Source organism: Phyllobates terribilis, unplaced genomic scaffold (genome assembly GCF_046119375.1).
Source record: "Phyllobates terribilis strain yellow unplaced genomic scaffold, ASM4611937v1 Scaffold_13__5_contigs__length_258822181, whole genome shotgun sequence".
Classification (NCBI taxonomy): domain Eukaryota; kingdom Metazoa; phylum Chordata; class Amphibia; order Anura; family Dendrobatidae; genus Phyllobates; species Phyllobates terribilis.
Genome location: NW_027362773.1, coordinates 154,372,233 through 154,387,879, shown reverse-complemented (window position 1 = coordinate 154,387,879; position 15,647 = coordinate 154,372,233). Strand labels below are relative to the sequence as shown.

The window sequence follows — 15,647 nt, the reverse complement described above, 5'->3', positions numbered from 1 at the left end:
CCTCACATCTAGCCTATATTACTGGGGGAGACACTCAGACCTCACATCCAGCCTACATTACTGGGAGGTACGTGTTCACACTATTAGAAGTTTGACAGCCTTTTTTCTGACCATGTGTCCCTCCCATTCAGTCACAGGTGGTTTTAACTAGCTCTACCAGCCCATACATTGTAGGTTAAAAGCCCAAGCAGAGACATATTGTTCATACAGGCTTACAGCCCAAGAGTGGCATATCCAGTGGTAGCGTAGCGTAGTTTCCCATCATACGAAGGTGACCTTGTCGTGGTTGATGGGCACACATAAATTGGCCAAATTATGTGCAAAAAACCTTCATTTTTCAAAGTGATATTAGTCTAGATACAATATTTCTTATATATTCATGTATGGAGTGCCGAAGTTCTTTTTGCAATTGAGATTACTTTTTTTTTTCTTCAGAGCACCCGAATAGACCAGTGAGCGACCCCTCTCTTTTTTCTACATTACTGGGAGAGACACGCAGACCTCACATCCAGCCTACATTACTGGGAGAGACACTCAGACCTCACATCCAGCCTACATTACTGGGAGAGACACACAGACCTCACATCCAGCCTACATTACTGGGAGAGACACTCAGACCTCACATCCAGCCTATATTACTGGGAGAGACACTCAGACCTCACATCCAGCCTATATTACTGGGAGAGACACTCAGACCTCACATCCAGCCTACATTACTGGGAGAGACACACAGACCTCACATTTAGACAGACAATCATACTGGTCCTACTCATGGAATAATGGTGTGGGGTGGTATAATGTATGGTTAACGGACCCTCTAGGTTTTATTCCAGTTACTCTAACAGCTCTGCGTTACACCAATTTTGTCATAGAACCAGCAGTGCAGCCATTTCTCCAAAGTCTCCCAAGCGCTGTTTTACAGCCCCAGGCCGCATGTTGATGATGCTACTGTGAGCAGCCTGAGTGGCCTAAACCTGCTCCCATGGCTGCACCATCTCAGGACTTGTCTCCCATTGAGCACATTCGGGGACTTCATTGGTCGGTGATAACACAGGAGCTGCCAGCAGTGGATCTTGATGATTTGCCCAATTGCATTCAGTGGCAGAACCTTCCTCAGACGACCATTAATAACCTCAGTGACAGCAGCCGAGGCTGGAAGTGCCGAGATTGTCGCACGTGGCTCAGACTTCAGACTGAATAAATCCAGAGGTTTTGAGACTTTTGTTTCCATTTTTCTATCACTTGCATTGTGATCTTCATCATTCCATCACTTTTCCTTCTTGCTGCTGTAATTTCATTATTGGGGATTGTGAAGCTGCTGCTGAACTCAAGTAGATCTGGAAAAGTCTCTGGGCATTGATCGCCCTCTAGAGGTAGCTGGAGGGAAATGCAAGGACAGCAAAGTAGGTTAGCTTTGGGGTCTCCCATCTCACCACTGGGCTCCTCCTAGAGGTGGTTGGAGGGAAATGCAATGACAGCAAAGAAGTTTAGCTTTGGGGTCTCCTATCTCACCACTGGGCTCCTCCTAGAGGTGGTTGGAGGGAAATGCAAGAACAGCAAAGCAGTTTAGCTTTGGGGTCTCCTATCTCACCACTGGGCTCCCCCTAGAGGTGAATGGAGGGAAATGCAATGACAGCAAAGTAGTTTAGCTTTGGGGTCTCCCATCTCCCCACTGGGCTCCTCCTAGAGGTGGTTGGAGGGAAATGCAAGGACAGCGAAGCAGTTTAGCTTTGGGGTCTCCTATCTCACCACTGGGCTCCCCCTAGAGGTGGTTGGAGGGAAATGCAATGACAGCAAAGTGGTTTAGCTTTGGGGTCTCCCATCTCACCACTGGGCTCCCCCTAGAGGTGGTTGGAGGGAAATGCAACGACAGCAAAGTAGTTTAGCTTTGGGGTCTCCCATCTCCCCACTGGGCTCCTCCTAGAGGTGGTTGGAGGGAAATGCAAGGACAGCGAAGCAGTTTAGCTTTGGGGTCTCCTATCTCACCACTGGGCTCCCCCTAGAGGTGGTTGGAGGGAAATGCAATGACAGCAAAGTGGTGTAGCTTTGGGGTCCCCCATCTCACCACTGGGCTCCCCCTAGAGGTGAATGGAGGGAAATGCAAGGACAGCAAAGTAGTTTAGCTTGGTGGTCTCCCACCTCACCACTGGGACCCTTATTATTCCAATATTAACAGATGGTTCCGTCAACTTAAAACTTCCCGTCGACTAATTAAGGAAGGGATCTGATAATTGTGATTTTAATCTCGCGATTTCGTTTTGCTCCTCTCCTTAATGGTTGCATTAAGACCCCAAAAAGTGCAACTTTCTAACAAATGCTTCATCTCACTGTTTTTAAGATCAGTGCTTTCTAGCAAAAGATAGAAGCATTGTTAAAATGTTGCAAATTGTGCTGATCCGCTCCTGTTCACAGCTGAGGGTTTGTTACAATTGTGTCCAGTTTACTCTGTGAACTTAAAAAAAAAGGTCCAGATCGATACATTTACTTCCACTGACACATTGTAGCAAACTATCAGGACAGGAGAACAATGTTGGCACCAATGTGGGGACTTTCTACACTGGATACAATTGTAGCAAACCCTCAGCTGTGAACCTTAGTTCTGCAAAGTGCAAACCCAAGAATTAGACTCCCGGTTGTTAAATATAATATTTATTTGGTTTTGCATAAAAATATTATCGACAACTTTCTATTCACATTTATACAATCATTTACATTGTGACTAAATGCAAGCGGAACCCCCGTAGAGGGGGGTTTATGTGGATGAGCTTAGATTCGGCATTGATATGGGATTTATATGGGCGGAGGTACAACTATTAATATGAGTGATATACGGAGGTGATGTTATAAGAGGGGAGCAAGAGGTGAAGCTTAAAGGGGAACTCCAGTAAAAAAAGAAGGTAATTATTACCATTATAGTGGTGGGTCAGCGCTGTAGGAAAAACACAACCAGCAATACCAGACACAGCCTGCGGACAGGGGTGGAGCTGTTTTGGTAATTCACAAGAAAGCAGCCATGTTGGATCGACCTGGTCAAAGTGATGAATGATATAAATGTGCATTTTACAGGGGGGATTTGGAGGGTGGATATCATCATCTCTTAAAGGGCTCTACCATAAAAGATCCAACCAGTTCTGGTCCTTTGTTTCCAGCAGATCGGCAGCCGTACGTGCGCGGTCACGGTCAGTCTCCGATACAGCGAAGGAGAAATACTAGGATAGAAGAGCGAGAGCCCGGATGTTCACCGTCCGCTACGCTGGAGACTGACCGCTCGTCTGTGGCCGCTGCTCCTCTATAGGTGGGATCCTATATGACCATGGCCGACCAGGTATTCATGGCCTATCCAAGCAGTATAATATAAGTGGGTCTATATTAGGAAGAAGACCCCTTTAAAAACCAGAGAATATTCATGGTAGATATCGTTACTTTGTAGCGCTGTAAAAGTTATAGAATTCGGAACCAGAGATGAGAAAATCGATTTCGCAGAATCCAAATTTTTCGTCACTCGATTTGTCCAAATCCAGGAAAATGATTGAAGCAAATTTCTGGAAATGTTCTCGTCTCCATTGTGATCCAATGTAAATGGCGTCCAGGACAATAGTGTGAGTCCGATCGTCCTGCACTGGGGGGCGGCATTGAGCACATTTGGGGGCATTATTATTCTTGTGTTGTGATGATTTGAGTAATTGGGTTAATACTGACGACTCCTCTTCTGTGATGAGTTCGAGTTCTGCACGAAGAGAAGAGAAGATTCCTCCTCTGCCGGTAAAGTAGAAAGTCGATTCACGGAATCTACACGAATTGCCCCTCGGCGGCCAATGGTTGGACCGGTCAGTACGTTGCGGTGCGGTGCCACCCATAGGCATTCTTGCCAAACTTGTAGACCAGCCGCCTATCCACTCGCTCTAGGATCCCGGTCTTGTAGTAATGCCTGCGAAGAGAGGACAAATTAAGGACTGGGGAACATTTTCTATTACTTCTGCTGTGTACCGCCATACAGTGCACTAACACCAAACAGGGACTACTCGTAATATGGTTCCCAAAAAGTAGGACCAAATAATACTTCCATACAGATGCATAAATAACCCCGCTATACAGTGCAGAAAAAAACTAATATACTGCAACGTGACTAAGTAGTGAGCTGCACAGACCTTAAAGGGATTGCTCAGAATGCTCAAAAAGTTGCAGAACAATGGAGTATGTTATAGATCCCCCTATTCTTACAGAGCCGTCTCGTATGTGACTCCCACTGATCCTGCAGAGATGGCGCCACATCCATCAGTGACGAGACCGCTGCACCAAGTGCTACTGCCGAAGCTAGTGATTGGCTGCCGTAGTCACATGACTGGTGGACGTGACATCATTACTGCAGGATCGGCTTGATTATCCAGGTAGGCAATGTATTATGTAACGGGTTAGGGCCAGTTCCACAGGGATGACATCACATCAATCAGTCACATATCCGCTGCAGCCAATCACTCACCATCATCAGTGAGACTTGCATGTATGGCATGTGACCAGCAGTGATAGCCTGTCACAGTCACGTGACTGATGGACCTGATGTCATCGGTATCTTTTTGAAAATCCCTTTAATACCACCATACAGCGCTCAAGTAGCACCATAGATAATAATCTACAATGTCTAAATAACGCTACTATACTAGCTATAATAAAAGTAATCAGGGGCAGACGATGAGTCCTAGGCACAGGTCGCCCTCGCCTAAGGCGGCTGAGTGCCGCAGCGTCAATGCAAAAATATGATTGAATCTTTGGGGCAATGACGACCTTCTACGGAAAAACGGTTTATCTTACAGTAGGTGACAACCACATGGTACGAGAAGGGGATGACGAGGGTCCATAAAACACCAGCACCCACCTCAATGCCCTACTGAGCTTCTCATAGTTCATCCTGTCGTTGCGCTTCCTCTGACCCCACATGCGCGCCAGAGCCTCGGACTTCACCACACGGAAAATTCCCTGCTCCCGGTCCTCCCAGTCCAAGATGCCGTTATTTTCTTCGGGTGACAGAAGGAGATCGCGGAGAAATTCCCACAAATGAGAACTGTGAATGCCTGGAACGTAGAAAGAACAACAACCTCCATCATGGTGATGGCCATCCTGGCACTAACCATGGTGCCACTGTGACACCCTCAAGGGGCCATGGTGCGACGTCGAACAACAGGTGCTGAGCTAGAGCTGCAATACCAGACGCAGCCACAGTGCGGCGTTCTGCTGGTGGACGGGGTCCCAATGATCAGATGATTGGCGGGGGGTGCCATCAGTCATAACCACATGACCTGCTAAAAACTCCTGGTACGACATTTTTACCATTTTTTATTGCATTTAAGAAGATGCCGCAGCCAAAAAAAAAAGGGTAATTTTGGCATTTAATTTATTTTCTCTTTATGATGGTTAAATCATTTTTTTTATTTTGATACATTGGACATTTGCAGAAGATACTGAACATGTTTTTTTTATTTTTATTAGGTAAGGGGGTTGATTCAATTTTTTTTTCCTATTATGCTTTTTAAAAAAATATTAAATCTATTTTTTTTTTTTTAACTATTTCAGTCCTGCGATCTGTACTATAAGATAACTTTAGTTCTGCAGTATTCTTGGGTGAACGGATCAGCGTCAGTAGGAGTTGAAAATGGAGGAGACGGGGTCCTTCAGTAGGAAATGTGGGGTAATGGGTGCACAAATCGGTGCATCACTGGGATTGCGCCACCTAAATGACGGTGGTGCAGTGATTAGAGCTGACTCCGATCGCTGCTGTCAGAGGCTCGGCTGCTGACCTTGCTCCATACACCTGCACCCAACATGCGCTTTACGCGTACAGTGGACATTAGGAAAGGGTTAATGACGTATCCTAAGGACGGGACATCAATACCTAAGCCATGGGACACCTATTTAGGCTGAGCATATGTGTCACATTTTTGGAGTGGCGCAGAGCGGAGTCTTACCGGGCCGGTGCTGGGTGGGCGCTCTGAGTCTTTTCACCGGTTCTGATTTTACGTAAACTTTATCATCACCTGGTTGGAAAAGTTACATCCAATTATCAATTTATTCATACATTTCCATGAGGAATAACAGAGGAGCGTTCCAAGGCACGAACTCCAAACAGATCACTTACGGTGGGCGCTCTGCGATGGCGGCGTCTCCTCTGGATTAGCAGGTAATGAGATTCCTGGGGGCAGAGAATAAGGAGATATGTCAAGAGGGTCATACAGAGTTATACAGGGGTAAAGAAAAACTGCAAAAATGTTTTTGATGCATGTAGATCGGGTATTGGTTCACATGTAGTGATCAGTGATGTTTCTGCAGATTTCCTGCTACAAATCCACTGCAGAATCTCATCCGCTAGGGACATTTTCTGCGCAGAAATTGACATATGGAATAATGTCTGTGAAGCGCTGTGGAATTAATGCCGCTTTATAAGTGAGTAAAATAAATATATATGGTGCCAATTTTGACACTTTTTTTTCAATGTCAAAATCTTATCCAAAATCCAATTGTGCATTTTCTGCAGATCCAAAGCAAAATCCACAAGTCCAAATAAGTTTTAAAAAGAAAAGTCCAAACCTCCATTACCCCCTGGCCAATGCTTCCGTGGTCCCCCGCACGGCTCTATATACCCCTAGTTATCACTCGTGACTGCTGCAGCCAGTGACAGACGTGTCCTTGCACAGCACGACGTGGCGGTGGCACGGATCTGCCGAGACTCTCCGGATTTTTCGGAAACAGTCCAGACAAATTCGGTTGCGCTAATAGGGTGCACTGTCATTGCTGGAGGCTGGGAGTACAGAGCCCGGCTGGAGGACCAGGGAAGAGTTGGCATAAGTTTTCTGGGACTGTCCTGATTTTTCTTGAACAGTCCTTGCAGATTTGGAGATGTTGCGCTCACAAGTGGTCATTGGTTTAAGCGCCATTCCTGGGAAGGACTGGGGGCATTCACAGGGCAGGGATTAAACATCCATGTGTTGCTATGGACGGCGCAGGGGGCACCGGAGAAGATGAGCAAAAAAGTTTTTTTTTCTTTATTTTATATGTTTGTCTATTATAAATTAGCAATGAAATCCACATCAAAATCTGCACGGTTTGGCTCAGATTTGCAGCTGCGAATTTCTCTGCAGAATCCAGCACGTAATCCTGGACTTTTGGTATAAACTCCGGACCCCCAACCCCAGGTCAGTGATGGTGGCATATTAGAGTCTCTGGAGGGGTCCTATCTTTTTTTCCTTTCTTACCATGCGTTCGGACTTCTTGCAGGAGGCTGTAGATGAAGTGTCCGCAGGCTCCCGCAGCCTCGGTGAAGTCTTCTTTGCTCATGTTGCAGAGCTCCATGCCGGACACATTGAACTGGGAGAAGGGGATACAGGTGGCGTCCAGCTTGTGCTTGTCACAGCAGTACTGAAGCCATTCACACACATGGTGCTTGCTCCAATGCTCTGGGGGTGCGGACGACCAATGGGAAAGGACATCTGCCAAAAAAAAAAAAAAAAAAAGAAATAGAAGTCACGATCATGGCGACTGGACTTTCCAAATAGGATGAGCTTCGCTTCTGTGCCACCGATTGATCGATTTAGGGGTATAAAATGTATGAAATAAGAAGAGCCTATGGACATTTCCTTAAAGAAGACTTTCCATAAATATGTAAGTTTTCTTCCTGGTGTAAACGCCGCTGTTCTCCTGAATCCGGCGATGTTTTTCTTTTGTTCCTGCGCCGCTCCGTTCCTGAGATATGGCCTCCTCCTCCCTGTATATAATTCTAGTCTTGTTAGCCAAGTGGGTGTGTTCTCTGATGTCTTATAAACCTCACCCACTTGGCTAACTAGACTAGATTTATATACGGGGAAGAGGAGGCCATATCTCATGAACGGAGAGGCGCAGGAACAAAAGAAAAACATCGCTGGATTCAATACAGTCCCAAGACAAAAAAAAGAGGCCGGCTGTATGTAAACCCTGCCCAAAAGTATTGGTTCCTAGGCGGCATTCCCGGGCAAGATCCCTTCTACCCAGCACTAAAGTTAGTAATAGATGGGCAGTTGGGGTACGCCAGTGTTGCGCTTACAGTTGTGGCTCAGAGAGGGGCTTCCTGTGCGAAGGACCCCATTCTATGAGTTCTATGTAACATAATGGGGTAATAAAATAGAGAACAACCCCTTTAATTCTGATCTGCTGTGAGCAATCACTTTATGTTAGAAGTTAAGCTGATCACTGTGATCGCAGTGATCAGCAGTAATCGGTGGAGGAATCTGCAGTGACACCACAGGTGGAATGTGGTATTACACCATTCCTAATAAATGCAATAAGCTGCCTGTGGAATGTAAGGACATGCCAAGTCCTCCAGAGTGAGGGGCCCTCTATGGGGGAGCGTTAGGTACTGCTGTCTATGGCCCTGAGGCTTCTGGGGACTCGGCACATCAATAATTTCCACCGTTCCCCGTGTATCTCAGCCTCGCACCGGCTTGCTTGGACCTGCCTTACTCATTTGCATTTGGTATAAGGGAAATCCCCGAGCGCAGATATAACTTTGCATGTACAGGCAATAAGGTGATTAACGCAGCAAAGCTTTGATGCCGATGACGGAGCAGCAATTAGAGCTGTGTGATAATAATGGGAATGAAATATTTATTTTCATTGTTTTCCTGGTAACAGAACATCGGCAAACGATGGCTCATCCATTATTACCATAAAGTATGACGCTGCCGGAAAAAATCGAGCGCGGACGAAACTTTCTCAAAGGGATTGGATAAGTCGGACTTTTTTTTTTTTTTCATGGGATAAGCGACGCCAGATGGATCTGACTCTTATCAAAAATGACCAATGTGAACGATATCGGGGTGAATGTTGTCTAATGTCCATGGCCAATTTTCTGGATCCAAAAGGATAATATGAGCCTAGAATTGCTGCATTGAAAAAAAAAAGTGCAACACTGAAAGTACAGGTCGGCAATGTTCTCCCTAAGAGAAGTTGTCATGTTGGTCTGGGTGGGATGGAGAACAAAAGAAGAGCAAACACCATCTGCGAGTCAATGGATGGAATAGTCATATCTTCTGCTTGTGACTACAACTAATCAGATGAGAATACTGTACGGATCTCCTAGAAGGACCTGGTGTCCGTCCACTAAGTGGTCACTGATTTAAGGTAAAGGGGAGGGAGAATTTTGCCGAATCTGCCTAAAATACTTTGTCCTGTCGCTACCTGTAGGTCCGACCCTTTACCAAGCCTCGCTAAGGCTGTAAGGCTTGGTAAATGGTTAGACATTAACTTACAGGGTAACTAGTTCTAACGAGCAGGGCTGTCCCTCATCTGAAGGACTTCTTCACCCTTACATGTGAGCGATCACTCAAGGGCTGCTCAGGGGCTGGTACAGGGTGGCGGCACTATGGCTGGTAATGTGTGGGGGGCAGCGGGTTGCCCTGTTTGACCCCTTTGGATTGCATACAACATATACTTGCCAAGTATCCCTGAATATCTGGAAGGGTCCCACCAAAAAAGGCTAGCCCCTCGGGGACTCCCAGAAGAGTTGGTGGCAGATCCTCTGCTGAAAAAGCCTCTTGAAACCTTCTTCAATAGATGGGAAATGGGAGAGTGGAAAAGTGTGGCCTGTATGCACATCCACTTCCAAGAGTGGGTAATTGTATAGTGGCGGCACTATGTATTTGGCACTATGGTGTGCTTCTGCCTCAGTATAGAGGGAAAGATGGCACTGTATGATTTCTCTGGATCCACACAGCTGGATAACTGGTTGAACTACTTGGCTTTTTGTCAACCTTCGGCTTTATTTATAAGCACAGTCAGGAGGCTGCGCTATGTGACCAGAGACAATATGGCAGCACAATGAGTTCATACAACTCCACAACACGGAGTCGCGTCTCTGTGCCACTGTGCAATGTTTCTGCACAGCGCCGTATTACGTCATGTGTTGTTGCACAATTTCCTGTAGTGCTACCTAAATAACACTGCTATACAGTGATAGCGTGCAGTGACAAGAGAGCAGCACAACAACGTCTAATGCCGCCATACAGTGACCAAGTACTAGCTCCGTAATCAACAACTGCTCTGTAAAATGTCTAAGTAATACCGCTATACAGTGATACCGCGCAGTGAAAAGAGAGCAGCACAACAATATCTAATGCCGCCATACAGTGACCAAGTACTAGCTCCATAATGTAACAACCGTGCTGTAAAATGTCTAAGTAATACCGCTATACAGTGATATGGTGCAGTGAAAAGAGAGCAGCATAACTAATGCCGCCATATAGTGACCAAGTACTAGCTCCGTACATAAAGTAATCTAACAACTGTGCTGTAAAATGTCAAAATAATACCGCTATATAATTAATATTGCGATTCCTGGTGGTCACGAGCCTCATCCACCAGGCAATCTGCGGCGCCCCCTTCAGCCGGGGCAGGTATATGGGTAATACACTGCTCAAAAAAATAAAGGGAACACTGAAATAACACATCCTAGATCTGAATGAATGAAATATTCTCATTGAATACTTTGTTCTGTACAAAGTTGAATGTGCTGACAACAAAATCACACAAACATCATAAATGGAAATCAAATTTATTAACCAATGGAGGCCTGGATTTGGAGTCACCCCCAAAATTAAAGTGGAAAAACACACTACAGGCTGATCCAACTTTGATGTAATGTCCTTAAAACAGGTCAAAATGAGGCTCAGTATTGTGTGTGGCCTCCACGTGCCTGTATTGTTATGATCTGCTACAGGGACTAAGGAAAGACAGGAGAACTGTCCCTACAATAGAACTAAACTAGATCCCTACGATGTAACGGGGAACCTGATCCTGCGATCAGACCCGCTAAAGTCCTCGGCTAGTCTGAACGAAGACCTATAGATGTGAGGGAGGGATCCCTACAAGAACTAGGGACTGGGATAAGTTGGACACCTCCTAGCAGAAATAGTAGCAGTCAAAGACAAACACACAACAAAAAGCATAGAGGTCAGAAGACCTAGCAAAACTAACAGAGAACGGCAACAGAGCACCAAGCTAGCTCAAGAGTAGTAAATACAATGAAGTCCAGCAAGACCAGGAGGGCGGAGCCGGATTAAATAGGCAAAAATGGTCATGTGACCAGCAAACTAAAAAAAAACCTAACAGGAGAGTTCTAACAGTACCCCCTCTTCTAAGAGGATCCTCCGGATCCCCTAGGCCCAGGCTTACCAGGAAACCTCCTGTGAAACGCTCTGACAAGTCTGGAAGCAGAAACATCATCTGCCCTCACCCATGAGTTATCCTCAGGTCCGAAACCCTTCCAAGCGACGAGATACTGCAAACTCCCTCTATACCGTCTAGAATTTAGGATGCGGGAAATTTCATATTCCCCGTCCTCCACCACCGGAGGAACAGTGGCAGAGGCATCACCATCAGACACATCAGCTTTTTTCAACAGAGAAACATGAAACACCGGGTTAATCTTCCAGGACGTAGGAACCTCCAACCTAACAGCAGATTGGTTAACTATCTGAAGCACCTTAAAGGGCCCTACGAACTTGGGACCCAATTTTTTAGAAGGAATCCTCAATTCGCAGATTCTTAGAGGACAACCAAACCATGTCACCAACAGCAAACAAAACCTCTTGCCGTTTCCTATCAAAGTACCTCTTAGATTTTTTGTTAGCCTCCTGAAGATTACCACGCACATCCGTCCAAACTCTCTCCAAATCACCGGAAAAACTCTCCTCCTCAGGCACAGCCGAAACCAATTTGGAGAATGACCCAAAAGACGGATGTCTCCCAGAACAACAAAAAAAAGGCGAACAACCAGCAGAAGAGGATGTATGGTTGTTAAGAGCAAATTCAGCAAGTGGCAGAAACTCAGACCACCCCTCTTGATTGTCTGCCACAAAACAACGCAAGAACTGCTCAACATCCTGGTTCTTCCTTTCTGTCTGGCCATTAGACTCAGTATGATATCCAGATGAAAACGACAGATGAACTCCCAACCTGTCACAAAAGGCACGCCAAAAATGAGCCACGAACTGAGGTCCCCTATCAGAAACAATGTCAGTAGGAACACCATGTAGTCTGACAATTTCCTTGACAAAGGCCTTAGCGAGTGTCTTAGCGCAAGGCAGTTTGATGAAGGGAACCAAGTGACACATCTTGCTAAAACGGTCCACGACCACCCAGATGACCGTGAAACCTTCAGAGGGGGGAAGGTCAGTAATAAAGTCCATAGCCAGATGTGTCCAAGGTGCACTAGGAACCTCCAGAGGGCAAAGCAACCCCGCAGCAGGAGCATGCGAAGACTTGGATCTAGCACACACAGTACATTGACGCACCCACTTAATGACTTCCTTCTGCCATCCAGGCCACCAAAAACTGCGACCCACAAGTCTCTTGGTCTCAGAAATTCCTGGATGACCTGCCAACCGAGACTCATGACACTCAACAAACAAATCTCTCCTAAAGGTCCTAGGCACAAACAACCTCTCATGGGGAGTGTTAGATGGGGCATTCTCCTGAGCTTTAAGAATCTCATCCTCCAAAACGGAGTCCAAAGCAGCAATCACAACACCTTCTTGTAAAATGCTCTCCTCCTCCTCAGCACCGACCATGTAAGAAAAGCTGCGAGACAAAGCATCCGCTTTAACATTCTTGGTACCCGGGATGTAAGTAACGGAAAAATTAAACCGCGAGAAAAAAAGTGCCCACCTAGCCTGACGGGCATTCAAGCGCTTGGCAGCATCAAGATGGATCAGATTTTTATGATCAGTGAAAACCTGAATGGGAAATTCAGCACCTTCCAAGAGATGACGCCAGTGTTCAAATGCGAGTTTAATCGCCAGCAATTCCCGATTACCAATATCGTAATTAAGTTCAGTCTCAGAAATTTTTTTTGAAAAAAAAGCACAGGGATGTACTCCATCCTTGTTTTCCTGAGACAACACCGCACCAACCCCCACAGAGGAAGCATCAACCTCAACCAAAAACGGCTTAGTCACATCAGGCTGCATAAGGATGGGGGCAGAGCTGAACCTCTCCTTTAGAAACACAAACGCCTCAATGGCCTCAGAAGTCCACTGAACCGCATCAGCACCTTTCCTGGTGAGATCGGTCAGCGGTTTGACAATAATAGAAATTTTTTTTATGAATTTTCTGTAATAATTGGCGAAACCCAAAAACCTCTGTATCGATTTCAAACCAATAGGCCTAGGCCATTCCTGAACCGCCTGAACCTTCACCGGGTCCATCTCAAAACCTTTGCTGGAGATAATGTAGCCCAAAAAACTAATTCTCTGTACAGCGAACTCACATTTCTCCAGCTTAGCAAAAAGCGAATTGTCCATTAATAACTGTAATACCTCACGCACGCTCCGCCAATGAGATTCCAGATCCGGCGAATAAATCAAAATGTCATCCAAATACACAACCACATTTTTGCCGATTAAAGGTCTAAGGATGTCATTAATCAGATTCTGAAAAAATGCTGGAGCATTAGTAAGACCAAAAGGCATCACCAGATTCTCAAAATGACCCACAGGAGTGTTAAAAGCAGTCTTCCATTCATCACCCTCCTTCATGCGCAACAAATTGTATGCCCCCGGAGAACAATTTTAGAGAACCACTTGGCCCCCACTAACTGGTTAAACAAATCAGGAATCAATGGCAGTGGGTAAGGATTGCGTACAGTAATTTTATTAATCTCACGAAAGTCCAGACAAGGATGTAAACCGCCATCTTTTTTTTTTTACAAAAAAAAATCCAACAGCCACAGGAGACTTGGAAGGCCTAATGTGACCGGCGGCCAAACTTGTCTGTATGTATTCCTCCAAAGCCTTCCTCTCAGGAATAGTCAGATTAAATAAACGACTTTTAGGAAGAGTCGCTCCAGGGACAAATTCAATGGTACAATCATAGTCTCTATGGGGAGGCAAAATTTGTTACTCCTCCTCAGAAAAAAACTCTCCAAAAATCCTGAATAGGTACAGGTAATTCCCCTTTATCCACAGCAGCAATGCGCCCGTTACAACACTTGTCATAACACTTAGGGCTCCAGGACTTAATTTCATTAGTAGACCAATCCAGTACAGGATTGTGCAATTTTAACCAGGGTAACCCCAATATTACTGGAGAAGGCAAATTATCCAATACCACCGAATCCAAATTTTCTTGGTGAATACCATTAATAGTGAGGGGAAATTCACAGACCTTATGAGTAACACTCTTCAAGGGAGAGCCATCAACAGAAACCACAGCAATAGGGGATGACAAAGTTTTAGGTTCTAATCTAAGTTTTTCCAAGAATCCCCCATCAATCACATTCAGAGTAGAACCACAATCCACAAATACCCGAAATTCAATTAATTCATCCTGAGCAGCAGTAGTGGCAGATAGGAATACTCCCTTAGAATTTAAACAGGCAATACGGGCATAACTGACCATTTTTTTTTCTTTCTTCAAACGAAGCACACAGTTCTTAATAAAATGACCAGAATTTCCGCAATAGAAGCACAAGCCTTCAGAAAGCCTGCGATCTTTTTCCTGAGAGCGGGGTGGCATCGCCCCAATCTCCATCGGCTCTCCATTGTCAGCACAGACCCTCTCAAGACTCGGAGCTGACATAGCAGAGGATTTGCTCTCATTAACCCTTGCACGCAGTCTCCTGTCCACCCGTATAGCTAATTGCATAGCCTCCTGCAAGTTTCCAGGTGTGGGATAAGCAAACAGTAAATCCTTAACCCTTTCACCTAGCCCTGCAAGAAACAAGCTTTTCAAAGCTGAATCGTTCCACCCCACCTGGGCAGACCACCGACGGAAGTGAGAACAATATTTTTCCACATTACCTGATCCCTGCCTCAAACGTCTCAATTCAGACTCAGCAGATGAGACACGATCAGGATCATCATACAACAAACCCAAAGCAGAAAAAAAACTATCCACTGATCTAAAGCACGGATCACTAGGTTGGAGAGAGAAGGCCCATCCCTGAGGATCTTTGCTCAAAAGTGACATTATGAACCCTATGCGCTGTGATTCATCACCAGAGGATCCGGGTCTCAAACGAAAATACAATAAACAAGCATTTTTAAAAGAAAAAAAATCTTGTTGTTCGCCAAAAAATAAGTCAGGCAGATGTACCTTTGGTTCCACAAAATGTGCTCCAGAACAGCTACTCACGTGTTGTTGGAGCTTGGCCACCTCCAGAGAGAGTCCCTGCAAGCGTTGAGCCAAATCTTGAACCGAGACCATGATGGAAAACTGGAGGTCTTTCCTTAGAGAAAATTTTTTTTTTTTTCTTTTAGGGCTGGACTTACTGTTATGATCTGCTACAGGGACTAAGGAAAGACAGGAGAACTGTCCCTACAATAGAACTAAACTAGATCCCTACGATGTAACGGGGAACCTGATTCTGCGATCAGACCCGCTAAAGTCCTCGGCTAGTCTGAACGAAGACCTATAGATGTGAGGGAGGGATCCCTACAAGAACTAGGGACTGGGATAAGTTCGACACCTCCTAGCAGAAATAGTAGCAGTCAAAGACAAACACACAACAAAAAGCATAGAGGTCAGAAGACCTAGCAAAACTAACAGAGAACGGCAACAGAGCACCAAGCTAGCTCAAGAGTAGTAAATACAATGAAGTCCAGCAAGACCAGGAGGGCGGAGCCGGA

The 15,647-nt window shown here is 45.5% G+C and overlaps 1 protein-coding gene across 2 annotated transcripts in view; it reads right to left on the bottom strand.

Annotated features, from left to right (window-relative positions):
* Positions 1-2,632: 2,632 nt before the first annotated feature.
* The window catches only part of ELF5 (E74 like ETS transcription factor 5), a 54,600-nt gene continuing 41,585 nt past the window's right edge, over positions 2,633-15,647 (bottom strand). For both annotated transcript variants that reach the window (XM_073658772.1, XM_073658773.1), the window contains 5 exons: positions 7,245-7,478; positions 6,131-6,184; positions 5,961-6,029; positions 4,874-5,069; positions 2,633-3,928 (listed from right to left, as the gene is read on the bottom strand). In XM_073658772.1, coding sequence (XP_073514873.1) covers positions 3,829-3,928; positions 4,874-5,069; positions 5,961-6,029; positions 6,131-6,184; positions 7,245-7,478 — 653 coding nt within the window. In that variant the 3' untranslated portion in view covers positions 2,633-3,828. The remainder of the gene's footprint in view (positions 3,929-4,873; positions 5,070-5,960; positions 6,030-6,130; positions 6,185-7,244; positions 7,479-15,647) is intronic.